The following is a 14,785-nucleotide window of genomic DNA, read 5'->3' on the forward strand; positions in this document are numbered from 1 at the left end:
GGATTTGTTAATTAACAATTTTTTCTACCACTTGTAATTAATGTTAAGGAACCATGATTTATCTTGCTCTTTGATAACTAGAAAAATTGTTTTTTTTTCAATTTTCATTGTTCATTTGATAAACAATTTGTTACATTATTTTGTTGTCTTTCTACACAATGTAACAAACACAGCCATGTAATATTCCTTGAGATAAACCAATTATATTTTATATCGATTTTTTTAAATTCTGTTCTTCATCAATCTAGCCTTGATTAACGAACAATTCAAAATTTAAACTCTCACCCGATTATTAATTTCATTTATAGCATTCGTTTATAATAAAAAACTTCATTTTTTTTCAATTTTATGTTCAAATATCTTATAAACCACAATAAATATAACTATATAACCCATATAACTTTTCATCTGGCGTATATTATTTGATAATTTCAACTTATCAATTTTACTTCAAATATATTATTTTATGAATTATGAACATAAGTTAACAAGAAAAATTTCCTCAAGTTTATTAGTATAAGCATATAAACAAACTAAAAATTAATTAGACATTTTTTCAATTAATTCTAACTTTTGCAATTTTTGCAAGTTTGACCTGTAAGGTACTCGTTGACCGGTGTATACCTAGTAATACGCAAGTAATAGGTAATAGTGAAAATATGTTTAAAAATCTAATAATAAAAAATAGAGAACTCACTTCCAGCATTGTTCTGATGAATTTTTCCAGCTCTCTTTATTTCTTTGCTTAATAGACTCATCAAATTCAACATTTTGTTTCATTGCTGCTAGATATCTGAATGCCTCATTATCAAAACAGAATACATTTCTATTGATTGGAATTTCGGCTTGATCCTGTTTTTCACGAATTGATTCAACTTCCCTCTTCAGGAGATTAATGGTTTCTCCAGGTCCATAATCTGAACCCCTGGTGTTGGTAAAACCAAATATAATATTTTTACTTGCTGATTTATCCAACCGAGATAAAATTTGAGACATACAATATCTAAAAAATACAGTGTTTCGCGATTGGTTAGGTTTGAAAAGGAAACATATCGCATGAAGTTCGTGAAGTTGTCCTATATATGATAGTATATTTTCAGAATTAATATTATCTTGAGTTATTCCTCTAGTATCTCCCATTCCAGGAGTATCAATGAGGCGTACTTTGGCTCGTCCATTCCATATGGGAAAAACATACGTTTTCACATCCTGAGTTGCTGAAACACCAGTATCCAAATATTCATTATTATCTTTATCTCCAATACTGATAATATGAAATTCTCCGTTCTTATCTTTCATACTGAATTCTGTAGGAATTAGTACAATTAAATTCTCCTTTTTTGCTGTTTTAAGATCATTGTAAGTCAAATAGTTAGCAACAGAGTTTATAAATGTCGACTTTCCCACTCCTGTTTCTCCTAAGAGTAAAATGTTGATATCCTTTTTATCTGTCAAATTGAGATTGTTAATTTTTTTTCCAATATCCTCCGAATCGTCAGACATTATGGATTGATGCTGAAATAAAATAATTTTAATTACTTCACTTTTCTTATTTCTATATCTTTCCATCCTAGAAATAACTTTTTGATAACAGTTGAGAGTTAGATGATTAATCAGTTATTTCTAGATCGGTGGTTATCATAAAAAGTCCGGGGGCTATATTTTTATTATAATTTTTTAATGAAAGACGCGTTTTGCTACACGGTAACTTCATCAGTACATTAAACTGTTCTACAATATCATACACATATATATTTATAACAGTAGGTAATTACAAGATTCAATTAGATAAGTGATAATTTGGTAAAGAAATATACTCTTCCAATATAAATGAATGATTAATTCTTGTAAAACAGTTAGATTAATTAAACAATTACAATCATGGGCGCCAGCAGCGGGGTGTAAATTATTTCGGTTACAAAATCCCGAAATACGTCAAATTTAATTTATAATTTAACATACTTCAATGGAAAAATGCTACCCATATCTTCAACCCCCGACGAATGACAGGTACAACCCCTAATTTTTTAAATAGGAAGTATGAGCTTGTGATATATCGTTTGAAAAATCTATTCAGTCTCTATTCAAAAATGTTATCGCTTTCAAGTTTATTGCAGTAATTAAGATAAAATAAATTAAAATCATGTGGTTACCGAAATTCGATAAAATACACTCAAAACTTATTGCAATATACTCAAAACTTATTTCATGTTGAGGTATTGATAATAAGAAAGTAAGCAAAAACCATAGCAATGTTCTTTTTAGATGATGTCCCTCAAAGTCATCCTCCCTCGTTAGTCCTTAGCTCGCACAAGTTTCTCAACTTCTGAGAGTTGTCGTTCGTATGGGGGCGGCAGCTGATTAACGGAAAAACAGATTTTAAACAGATTTAAACAGAAAGGCATGTGGGGCTGATAAAAAAAAAGCAGCTGCCAATGCAATGAGTGATGAACTCAAACTAGATGTGATGCTTGAGTTTGAGGAAAACCCACATACATCGAGTAGACAGGCAACCACTACATTCAATGTTGGTCATAGACCGATAGTTAAAATATTAAAAGAAAATACAATGCATCCCTATAAAATGATACCTACTCGGTAGTTCATGGAAGACGATTTTGATAGAACTAATTTTAGCAAATGACGACATGTTCGATAACAATATTATCCAATGAGTGTACTTTGTCTCTTAAAGGTCATGCTAATCGCCAAAATTATCACATACCGCTGGGTTAAACGAAGTGACTTGATCAATCACATCTATTCAACAACATATTCATTACTTCGTACCAATAAAATTATGGAGTAGACTTCCGTAAATGTTCTGTATATCTTCTACTATCGATAAAAATTTTGATGACCTACTTTTCTTATATTTTCTGGATGAAGCTGCATAAGCGAAACTGCTTTGTTGTTTGTTAAAGAAAATCGATTTTTAGTGAAGGAATAATAGAATCTGAGTATGGAATAAGTAAAGATGTTCTGAAAAATTATTTCACTGTTTCAGATGGTTGACTTGATCTACTAGAGGGCACTTAAATTCAACCTTCCTTTTCGCAAATTTTCTGAGCTTTCTCACAATCGACCACAAACTCTATAGATGCATTATCGCGATGATATTGAATTTATTTACGTGATCATCATCATCATCATCATCATCATCATCATCATCATCATTTACGTGATCAATCCATATTTACTTCTTGTAATAGATTGCACACTAGCTCAAGTTTGGCAGAATAAGCAACAAATATTAAGTGTCACAATGTTTGCAGTAGTGGCAGTCGTGCAGAGCTGATACGCTCTTGTTTTCGTTTTAGAATTCGCTGCGTCCTGCGAAAGTCAGAAAATGAAATTGTACGCTTTTCACAAAATATAGGGGTATACTTGGAATTTTACTCCGCCGCAACGATTCCCTCGAAATAAATTTATAATGTTCTTTGTAGTTCCAGCAATATTTCTTATTTCACCAACAATATTCCGGTCATAAATGAAAGATTCAAAAAACATGGTTTGCACAGCGAAAAAATAGGGCTAAAGGATACCTATCATTAATAATTTTCTGAACGCCACTTATGTAACCTGCCATAGCAGCACACCCGTCTCTTCAATAACAAAAACTAATTGGTTCAGAAAATTGTTTGTGTTTTTATTAAAACAACACGAAATTGACCGGGGTATATTTCAACTACCATCCGTGTCTCATATCTAACCGGTTTTTTAGTAGTACAATTTTAGAACCACCAAATATTCTGGTTACTTTTGGAACACATTCTCATATTCAATAATAATTATGAAATGAATCAAAATTTAACACGTTCGGAGAAGCAGGGTCTTCAGATAACAGCAATAAAAATTCAGATTGTTAAGCCGGGCCATATCTATATATTTCTAAAAAGTTTCCTTGTGTGGTATATAGACGATACTCCAATTGACCAGTTGTCAGAAAATTTCGACACATTTGATGAGGCGTGTGTAACAGTTTAACAAATGAATTGATTTAAACTATCTTTGAGTCTGGTTTATTTATTTCATCTCCTTGATCATTTACTGCCTCATTCAGGTGTATAATGCAGTTTTTGTGTTGATGTTATCATTACGTGAAATTAAAATGGAAAACAATTACGCTCCCATAGTAACACTAAGGAAGTATTGTTTTAAAAACTGAAGCGATACAAGTAGTAAAACACATCGCTTTCCTAAAAAGGGGCTAGACATTTTCCACGCTTGGAATGATAGAATGAAATACCTTTCTTACGGTAACCTTTCTATTCAGCAGGTTTACGAAAAATTTGTTGTTTGCGAGAAACATTTTTCTTGAGGTAGTTCAGTTGTGGGTACCAAAAGAGGCTTGAAGAGAGCTGCTGTTGAATGGATGTTATGTTAAATATTGTCTTTGATATTTACAGATTAACATTGTAGGTATGTGATTTTTAAGTACCAAAGTTTCATTCAATATATAATTAGAAAATACCTTTGAAAAGTTTTTATTTTGTTCAAATTACTATAAATAGACTTTCAAAGACCAAGTTACAATAATAAATATGAGCGAATCAAACTTAAGAGAAAACTTAAAACATGAATTGTTTCTGTTAAAATTCTTCCTTCCTATACCTAAATACGAACCCTACACACATTTGATTGGTAAAATAGATTTCTTCACTGTCGACACTAAAATATTACAGATGTATGCTACGAACTTTAAAAAATGTATCAGCTTCTGAATAGATACAATCAGCGATTGGCGCATTAAGTTTAGTCGCGAACAAGTACTCAGATTCCGATCTAAATATATTGTTGTTATCTAATCACAATAACAGACTTGAAATCTACGGAAGACAAAAAAATAGGTAAATGGTATATTAAAATTATTGAAAATATAAAACATTACCGCACTGAAATATTCACATGAATTAGTTGAAACTAAAATTGGGTTTAAATTGAATATTGTATATTTTCAAGAGAGATTAGTTTTTGGGAAAGAAAGCTATTTGGCTTTCACTTCTCCAACTTCACACAACGAAGTTGGAAACTTCCAGAGGAAGGAAGAAAGCAATTGAGTCCAGAATAAACCCTTTACAAAGATGTATTGATCATTCATAAAAGATATTTTTAGATAGAAACGAGAAAGTGAAAAGCCCTCTCGAAGGGACTCCCTTCACATTTTCCATTCGTAAAATCCGTCATCCGGTAGGTCCGTTCAGTGCTTGTGTGCATAGTACAATTTCATTTTTCATCAGTTCGTAAATTTTAAAGTGGATGAAGGAAGTTATTTTAAGTTATTTATACATTACCTGAGCCTCACTCTATGAATGAATGATATGTACACATATATTTCAGTCGATTCAAATAAAGTGACCTTTCTGGGTACGAGTCTAACTTCTTATCGTTATCTTATCTTTCATTTCTATATTTCGAACTAGCGGTCCGACCCAGCTTCGCACACGTAGCAGAAAATATATGCCTCCAGTTTTTTCTGTCAAAATATCACATCAGCTGGTCCAGCAAGGTGGCAAATTTTACGTGCCTTTTAAGAAATGTGGAGTTTTTGTCCTCTAAACTGTTCTACAATACGAAAAAAACATTCGAGAGCATTCCATAACTTTCCAGGACATTCCGGAACATTCCTGATCAAAGGAGTTATATGTTGTCGGAGCCCTCTATATCGCATCAATGAAAAGGGTTTCTGTTTTTACATAAAATACGTGCTTTTGCATTCCACAACAGTGCAGAACATCTCGGAACATTCTTGTCATTCTGGAACATTACAGAACAGTCTCAAATGGTGTGGAATGCTCTGAAACATTGTGGACTATTCGAATCATTTTTTGTACGGGTAGGGCTACCCGCTGGTGGGATACATATTTTAAAGTTTATCCTTTTATTCGAACAGATTCAAAACATATCTGAACAGATTCAAACCACCACACAATATCCGATCCCTGAGTGAATCCGGTTACTTCGGCTGGTAACTAATAATAACAACCTTCGATAAAATTCATGCAAACAAAGTTTGTTTACAACTATCAATTTTAACTTTAAAATAGGTAAGGTATAGTTCAAGTAAACGATATAGTGCAACCTACCTTCCAACAACTACCCTTTAATAATATAGTTAGGGAGCTAACTAATTTCGTTATTCAATAATAATTTCTGAGTATATAAGAATCACAATAAATAGATAAATGAATAAATAAATAAATAAATAAATAAATAAATAAATAAATAAATAAATATATATATATATATATATATATATATATATATATATACATGTATATATATATATGACGTTATTCAACAATTCCCAGCGATGCTCAAGGCCATATCCAGGGGGGGATCAAGGGGGATTGATCCCCCCGAAAGTTCTACAAGCAACGGTCATTCAAAAGTTATATCAAATACAACGATTGGATTGAAGGGGTTATATTTTTAGGAGTGATTAATTTGTGGGAAAGAAAGTTTTTGGTTTTCTACTACTCCATCTTGATACAATAAAAAAGAGATGTGGGAATCTTACAAAAAAAGGAAGGAAGTAATAAATTTCAAAATAAGTAACTCTATACATGGATGTGTAGATCATCCAAAGAAGTAACTTGCAGAAACAAACTGGAAGAAAGTCCTCCAGAAACAGCTACTTTCACATAAACATTGAATTACACATAAAGAAAAAAATTCTTTCGAAACAAATACTCCTATATGAACACTGAATTATACAGAAGATACTTTTCTCTACTCAGTTTGTATTCCAAACATTCGTTATGGAATAAAATCAGATATCATTCACATGAGTTCTACTTTAAGTGAATGGTAACAAATTGCACACAATTGCACTGTACGTACAAACTTTTAAAGATCTTGGCGACAATACCTGTTTCCACATGTACCCCTGAAAGGAATTTTTCTTCTCTGAAACGCCTCAAAACTTATTTAAGAAACTCCATAAGCCAGGAACGACTAAATGGTTTGTCGTTAATGTCAATCCACCGAAGAACTGACATCGACACCGAGGAGGAAATTGATTTGTTTGCTGTAAAGAAAGCTAGAAAACTGAATATTATTTTGTAAAAAGATGTTAATATTTCTGTAATGTTTATCTAACAAATATATATTTTCATGTAACACCATTTTCTTTCTTTCGTTATTTTTATATTTCATGTTTTTATACTGTCCCACCAAACCAAACCCTGGCTTGAATATATTTTCTCGCGCGATAGTTTCAATTTTGCGATAACTACTAAAGTAATTTGAAGATTGTATGATGTAAAGGGAAATTATAATGTCCTTGAAAGCAGGGTTGGCAAAAACCAAGGTTTTGAATAAAAAACAGTTTTTTTGGTTTTAACAAGGTTTATTTGGTTTAAACTAGGTTTATTTGATACAAAGTATTATAAGTCTAAATACTCTAAAAATTAATAAATCATTTTACAAAATAATAGTAATAAACAATGAAAAAAAATTTATTACAACACACAAAAAATTAATTTAACAAAAAAAAATCGTCAAACATAATATTCAAAATAACAAAGTTCGAAAATACAAAAATAGAATTTATTTTTCTTCATTTGCGGCAGATGTATTAAAAACTTTAAATAAAAACACCAGTTTGGAGGCTTTTGCTGTACCCAACCTGTTTCGAAGTTTCAACTGCACTAGCCCAAAGGAAAAAAAATTCTTTCAACGCCAGCCGAAGACGCTTGGACTGTGTGGAGTTATTCAGTAACATTATTGATGTTAGTATCAATATTTTTGTGGCTTCCACCACTCAAAAGTGACATTTTTCAAAAAAATATTTTTGAAAAGGTAGACTTTTTGCCTGAAACTTTATAATTATTAGTAAAATGTCAATTTCAATCCAGTGCTTTTCATGTATCTTCCCCTATTAAATCTAAGCAAGAAGATTTTTCCCTTGGATCAAGGTAAAAATGTGCTTCTCTCATTGCCATTTCATATCGACTTTTGAATTTTTTTACACTCCTCATATCCAATATTTCCTTCCATACACATACAGATGTATGGAAGACCAAATGTGTCTTTCTCCATGAAAATAATTCAATATATCAACGTGTTTTATTTCATTTCATCAAGTGGTCAACCACTGAGTCTAATCGCGGTCAAATACTGATTCTAGCTGGTCAATTACTGCTGATTTATGAATTTTGTTATTCTCTATTTTTTTTGTGCCAAAATCTCATGTTTTCTAGAATGAAGTATATCATATTTAGAAGCCTAAAACTTGATCCATCTTGTACGTATTTTTGATTTGTATGAAAAGTTGACGGTTTGATAACTATAACCTATTTTATGAGAGAAATCTCTTAACCGGTCAATTACTGGTGCACTCACCCTACTTGGTCTGGATATCATTACATCTGTCTTCAGTGCCTGCACCAACGTTTCGCTCCGTTGAAACAAAGGATGCGGAAGAGGAGAAAGAGAAAGAAGAAGCCCCATCAGAAATCACAGTTTCTTGAATATCTGAAGACAGAAATTATTTTTTTTATGAAACATACAAGTTTTTAATAGGGCTGAAAATACACAATACACAAAAAGGGAGAGGAACAAGAGAAAAAATCATTATTCAACTATAAATTTATATGGTATTAAAAAACAAAATCTGGGTTTTATTTCTTATTGCCATTCTTCTGCTTCTGCATCTTAAATTTTAAATATGCAGGAAAATCAAAATGTCTTGTTGTTATCACATCATATGTCAAAGTATAAATATCTTTGTCAAAATTTGTACCAAGCCAATATAAAACCGAGATCATAAAATTATTCGTGTACAAAAATGTAAAAAATTGTTATTGTTAATTGTTATTAATTAATTTGCAATGTTAATTTAATAATGTTCATTTAATAGTATAGGACGTTAAAAGAGTATGAAGATACAGTGCAATTTAAGCATTTTTTTTCTTACCTTCAATGTCATCATCATTCTTTCCAGAAGAACATTTGGTTAAGTGATTCTTCATTCTTGATACCTGACCTCTAAAGTTATCCTACATTTTTTACACTTTGCCCTTTCACCTTTTCTGCCGCTAATTTTAATACTTTCAAAGGAATTCCATACTAAATCACGTCATCGTACACTTAAACCTGACACCTTCTTTTTTTTCCAATTTAATAATCACTACGCAAGCATTTTATTTGTAAAATAAGTAGTAGGTTTGTTCTGGTTCTAAAATGCGAAACTGTTTGGAAACTGCGCAAGACATGATGCGTCCGAAATAGTCTCGTACACTTAGTTAAACCAGAACGCATTTTGAGGAGACCACTGTGCCACTTATCGCATATATGTAGAGATGAAGACGAGAAAATACTGTTGATCATGTCCATTTTGTTATGTAGCGTATCCTTGCAGTCAGTTCAAATGTTATCTAACCTCAATGATCAATTATTCAATGAAATAAATAAAAAAACATCCTAGAAAATAGCCCAAACAAATTTCCGCATGAATGCGCATGAGCAACGGGAACAGTTCTCAACAGTTCAGCCTCGTGAGCAAGAACGATTCGGGACGGTTCAAGACAGTTTAGGATCATTTTGCAGTCGAAACCAGAACAGAGGATTCATCAATCCGAACTTATCTTCGATAAACCAGAACGCTCTATATCAACTGCGCATGATCCTGACGTCCTATAACATGAATTTCGTAGAACCAGAACAAACCTAGTTAGAACCATAAAACTTTTGACACTGGAATCACAGAAGATCAACTTGGGAATCCCCTGAGCCGCCTGATCGCCGCGCCGTCGCTCACAGCGAACGATGCGACGGGGGAACCACCTTGTTGAATAATAAAATAAAATAGAGACACCCAAAAGCGATCTCCATCAGGACCGGTCTTGAATTATTTTATTTTTGTCAAGATAACAAAATGAATGAAAATTTAAATATTACAAGTGTAAAATTACAGTTGTTTTAATTATTGGAATAATTTAAAATATATTAATTTAAAAATTCAAATATCTAATTTTTATTTGTAGTTTATTTAGCTGTAATTTTCATTATTAGAATAATATCAACAACATAGAGAGAAAATACAATAAAAATTAAAAAACAGTTGGTTCAAACCTTGGTTTAAACCATGGTTTCAAGCATGTTGGTTTAAACCTGCCAACCCTTCTTGAAAGATAGACATGATAGATAGACTATTTTTTATTCTCACGAAAAGAACAATTATTTGCAGTGAATTATTTCGTTATATCTCAAAGAAAATAATAAAATTATAATTTGCATAGAAAAAAAATTGTAACATTAACCGAAAATTAGTTGATAAATGTTTAAACGATAACTGAAATATCAATTGTATGCAAATAATAAAACTAAATAAAAAAATTAAATGAAATAATGAATCTGAATGATATTGTGAGCAATCCTGTAAATATCTTGATTCAATTCCATGACGAATTTTTGAAATACAAACTGAATAGGAGAAAGTGTTTTTTATATAATTCAATGTCCATATAAAAGTTGTTTCGAAAGTATATTTTGTGTAATTCAATGTTTATATGAAAATAGTTGTTTCGAGAGGACTTTTTCTTCCAGTTTGTGTCTGAATGTCACTACTTTGCATGATCTACACATCTTTGTATAGAGTGAACTTGATGAAATTGATTGCTTTCTTCCTTTCTTTGAAATAATCCCACATTTTTTGTATAATGTTCTTTACAAATCAGCATGCTCATATTTTTGGTTTTATTTTTTTTTTTCATTTTTTTTTTAATTCATGATTTTATTTTTGTTTTAACTAACTCATCCGAATATTTCAATGCGGTTACATTTAGCATTCTCAATAATTTTCAATAATTCATTCATTTTTTTTTTCTTTCAAAGATTCAAATGCATCAACATATTTTAAAACAATTGAAGTTTGAACCTGTAACATTTACGATCTCAGGATTGTTCATCTCAAGATGGAATGAGTTCAAATATTGCCTTCGTTCGATAGCCTTCTGTCGATACCATAGATTTTTATGGGTCTGCAGAAAAATGTCGCCAACAATTGAACGCGTGAAAAAACATCGCTTATAACTGGGCTCGTATCAAAAGTCCGCCGCGCCGGCGAAACAAAATGCGCCGACGAAATGAGGTAGCGTGCAATTATTCGCGCCAGAAAACGACTTCTTGAAAAATATACTCGTATGTATTAGAGGAAGTAGACCGTGATCGAATGGTACTTAATTAGTTCTGTTCTGTTTATCAAAATTAATACATTTAAAGAAAACAATTCTCATCCACGAAAGATTTGAAGAAATTATGTTTTTTTTTTGAAAATTATTATATTATGGGTGGGGTTGATTTAAGCTGACAAAATATTTCCGCATATGGGTCTTGTTCAGTATGTCAAAATTATTAAATACATTCAAAGAAAACAGCCATCCACAAAGACTTGTAGGAATTATGAATTTTTCTTCAAAAATTATTATATATGGGGTTCAGGTTGATTTTTTGACCGACAAAATACTTTGATACCTATATGGGTCTTATTCTGAATATCAAAATGAATACATTCCGATCCACGAAAGATTTGAAAGAATTTTTAATTTTTCTTTGAAAATTATTATATTCGGGGTGGGGGTTGATTTTCTGTCCGACAAAATATTTCAGCGTATGGGTTTTTTGAGTACGCTAAAATAAACAAATTCATAGACAAAAATCCCCATCTACGAAAGATTTCGATGAAATATGGATTTTTTGGAGTTATTATTCGGTGAGGGGGATAATTTCCTGCCTGATAAATTTTAATTCCATGGCTGGAACTCGAAACTGCTTTCACACTGATTTTACAAATTACCTGACCGAATAAAATCACTCAGTAGCCACAATAAATTCAAGGAAGAAATGAAAAGTTTGCTCTTGACTTTTGAACCTTATAACATTGAGGAATACCTAGAACATGATTTCCAATTGTAAATATTCACATGTAAGTTTCTGTCATATGATTTTTATATCGTATCCTTAACATTGTCTGAAATATAGATCATTTATTATATTGTCATCAACTGCTACAATGAAAGTGCGATAGATTCATCTTCAACTAATTCTTAGAAGGCTAGGACAAACGATTTTTATGACACCATTTTGTTCCAGATTTGACAGAAAATTAATCAATTATATTTCAACATGTTTCTATTACTTGTGCCACACTACAGTTTCCAGAAATAGATTATTATTATTATTGTGTTATTTTGCAAGCTTCGGATTTTACAATATGAATCGTGTAACAAAAAATATTTTAGCCAATATAGCAGAAAATTATCATAGAAACAATTCATAACTCAAAAAGACCACAAAATTACACATAACATGGGGGGTGATTCTGATACATCTTGGTGTGTGTCCTATTTAGAAATTTGTAGACTTCTCCGTTTGGGCCACTCTGATAATTGGTAAATTGACATGAAAACTAAAATCGATTTGTTTGGACCTTATTATCATTATTAATAGATCAATAGAGAGCAAGATTTAGAGATAAATTAACGGAGTATGTTGAAGGCGACTGCTAATAGACTATTCTGTCTGTTTAAAATCTATTTTTCCATTAATCAGCTGTCGCCCCCATACGAACGACAACTCTCAAAAGTTGAGAAACTTGTGCGAGCTAAGGACTAACGAGGTCTTACCTTTTAACGTGTGATTCCTATTAATGTATAACTTTCAGAAACACAATTATAACTCATAACTGTTTTTGCACTGATATTTTATGAAATATAGGGAGATTTACTTTGTAAACTAAATATACTGAGAACAATGTTCCACATTTGAAGGCAGAAACCTGTCTCTATTTACCCGACTATTACATAAAGACACGTTGTAAAATTAATTTAAGACTAGTAGATAAGGCAATATTGTGAAATTAATTTAAGATACCTAAGACGCAGGTACCTAGAAGAGGTATCTATGGTATAAATAAGGATAACTTTGAAAGTATGTTTAGCTTGATCTTCCTTTTGAAGATGATCACTTGGTGATCGAAACATGTGTCGAGGTGTTTAAATAACGTTTTGGTGTTGAGAAAAAATTCCGGTAACATTCTTTCTCATGAGTTTTAAATAAATTTGTTTCCCAGGAATTTTAAATACTTATGCATTTATATTTGCTATCGAATATATTAACATTTACTCCAGAAATGGTAAATTTTATTAGAAATTGGCAAAGCTTCCACAGATAATCACCCTATTTTCTGAGCTGAGCACTTTTCATTATTGGCATAGATTTGGTAAGCGACTTGAGAATCAAAGCGACAGTCGAATACTTACCAAATTAGTGTCCATGGGAATTCCCTGTTTCTGTGCTTCAACTGTAACTGGTTTGAGTGTTTATTATATGCATAGTTTCAGTTGAATACAGACAAGCACTTCAGATTTAAATGCATTATTTATAATATACCTTCAGATGGTGCATTGAATCTACCAAAATCATTATTCATGAGAACCACTTGGAAATAAATTTAGTAATAGTTCCAACATTTCACCAATTTATTTTCCTGAATATCTTAATAAGCATCTTATATATAGCATCGAGGGAGAAATTACGGAATACGCAAGTATCACCATCAATGTAAGTCTTAATAGTGAATCAAAAAAATAACAAGATTTTTGAATTTCATCTTTTCATTGGAACTGTCTGAAACTCACAGCATATGGAGATGTCAATATTTAAAAAAAAAATTTTTAGTTATTTTTATTTCAGAACTGAAAAAATAACAGGAAGTAAATTTTCAAATGATCTATTACTGATTCTAAATTATGAACAATCACTTCATACTTTGCGGTTAAGTTAGGTTTGAATCGAATTAAATTGAATGTACTACATTGGCTTGGTATTGAACGGTGATAACGAAAGGAGAAAGGTATAAAACTGAACCTGAATTGATACTGAAGTATCATTCTTGTAATCTTTGTGGTAGTGATTAAACCATAAATTAGTATATCTCACAAAATAAGATATCTGAAAATCAAATTTATATTCAGAATATTTATTTATAACCACAATTATAAGTAAAACTCAACTGCTTTCTCAGTTTTTAATGTTTTCTGATATAGAGTTGATCCATTCTATCTCTGAAGTCATATAACACAAGTTGTAATAGGTAAATCATAAACAGTTCACCATTAATTTTCAGAGGAAACATTCATGCATGAGCATAGAAGTTATTTTATATATACTTACTATATCTATATGCATGAGTTGTGAGATTTCAGTAGTAATGATTTGAAAAAGTGAATTTCTTATGATGACTTGTGACATATATAAACCAGGTATCTTTTTACAGTCATATAATCTGTACAATCATATTTTCTCTTCAGTTCGCTCAAAAATTGTATAAATTTTACTTGCATTGTTATTCTCATATCTGGTAATCATTGCTCAAAAATGGTTTTTGAAGGATTGGAGAAATCTACCAATATTCAGTCTTAGAAAACAGTGCGTATCTGTCTATAATCGTCAAGTTTGAAATTAGTTAACATGATTAGTTTTATAACAAGCAAAAACAAAAATATTTCCACTTACCAGAGTTATTACAACTACTCAACAACTATGGATTGAAATTATTTCAACGTCAAGTTAATAATGAACGAAAACCTTCCCTTCTCAACAAATGAAAATAATTTTTTGAGTCCCAGCATTAAATACAATGAATTATGGGAAGTACACAAACAAAATGTCAAAGTCAAATTGAAACAAAGGAAAAGACGTATATCCCCAATATGACGACGTGGCCCCTGCCGATGAAAAACAGTGTTGGAGGAATCTTCACTTGGGAGTATTCGACGTT

At 31.3% G+C, this 14,785-nt stretch overlaps 1 protein-coding gene across 4 annotated transcripts in view; it reads right to left on the minus strand.

The window, feature by feature from the left end:
- Positions 1-14,731, minus strand: part of LOC111513720 (uncharacterized) — a 37,171-nt gene extending 22,440 nt beyond the window's left edge. Inside the window, exons 1-3 of one of the 4 annotated variants that reach the window (XM_074185430.1) lie at positions 14,521-14,731; positions 8,347-8,478; positions 698-1,515 (exon numbers count right to left, since the gene is read on the minus strand). In XM_074185430.1, the coding sequence (XP_074041531.1) occupies positions 698-1,515; positions 8,347-8,454 (926 nt within the window). In that variant the 5' untranslated portion in view covers positions 8,455-8,478; positions 14,521-14,731. Of the gene's footprint in view, positions 1-697; positions 1,516-5,294; positions 5,428-8,346; positions 8,479-13,265; positions 13,416-14,520 lie in introns of those variants that run through there. The other 3 variants (XM_074185442.1, XM_074185435.1, XM_074185447.1) reach the window with 3 other exon arrangements.
- Between the last annotated feature and the right edge of the window lie 54 nt (positions 14,732-14,785).

This window comes from Leptinotarsa decemlineata, unplaced genomic scaffold (genome assembly GCF_025532065.1).
Source record: "Leptinotarsa decemlineata unplaced genomic scaffold, Ldec_3_MD MMD2_P_RNA_scaffold_2, whole genome shotgun sequence".
Taxonomy (NCBI): Eukaryota; Metazoa; Arthropoda; class Insecta; order Coleoptera; family Chrysomelidae; genus Leptinotarsa; species Leptinotarsa decemlineata.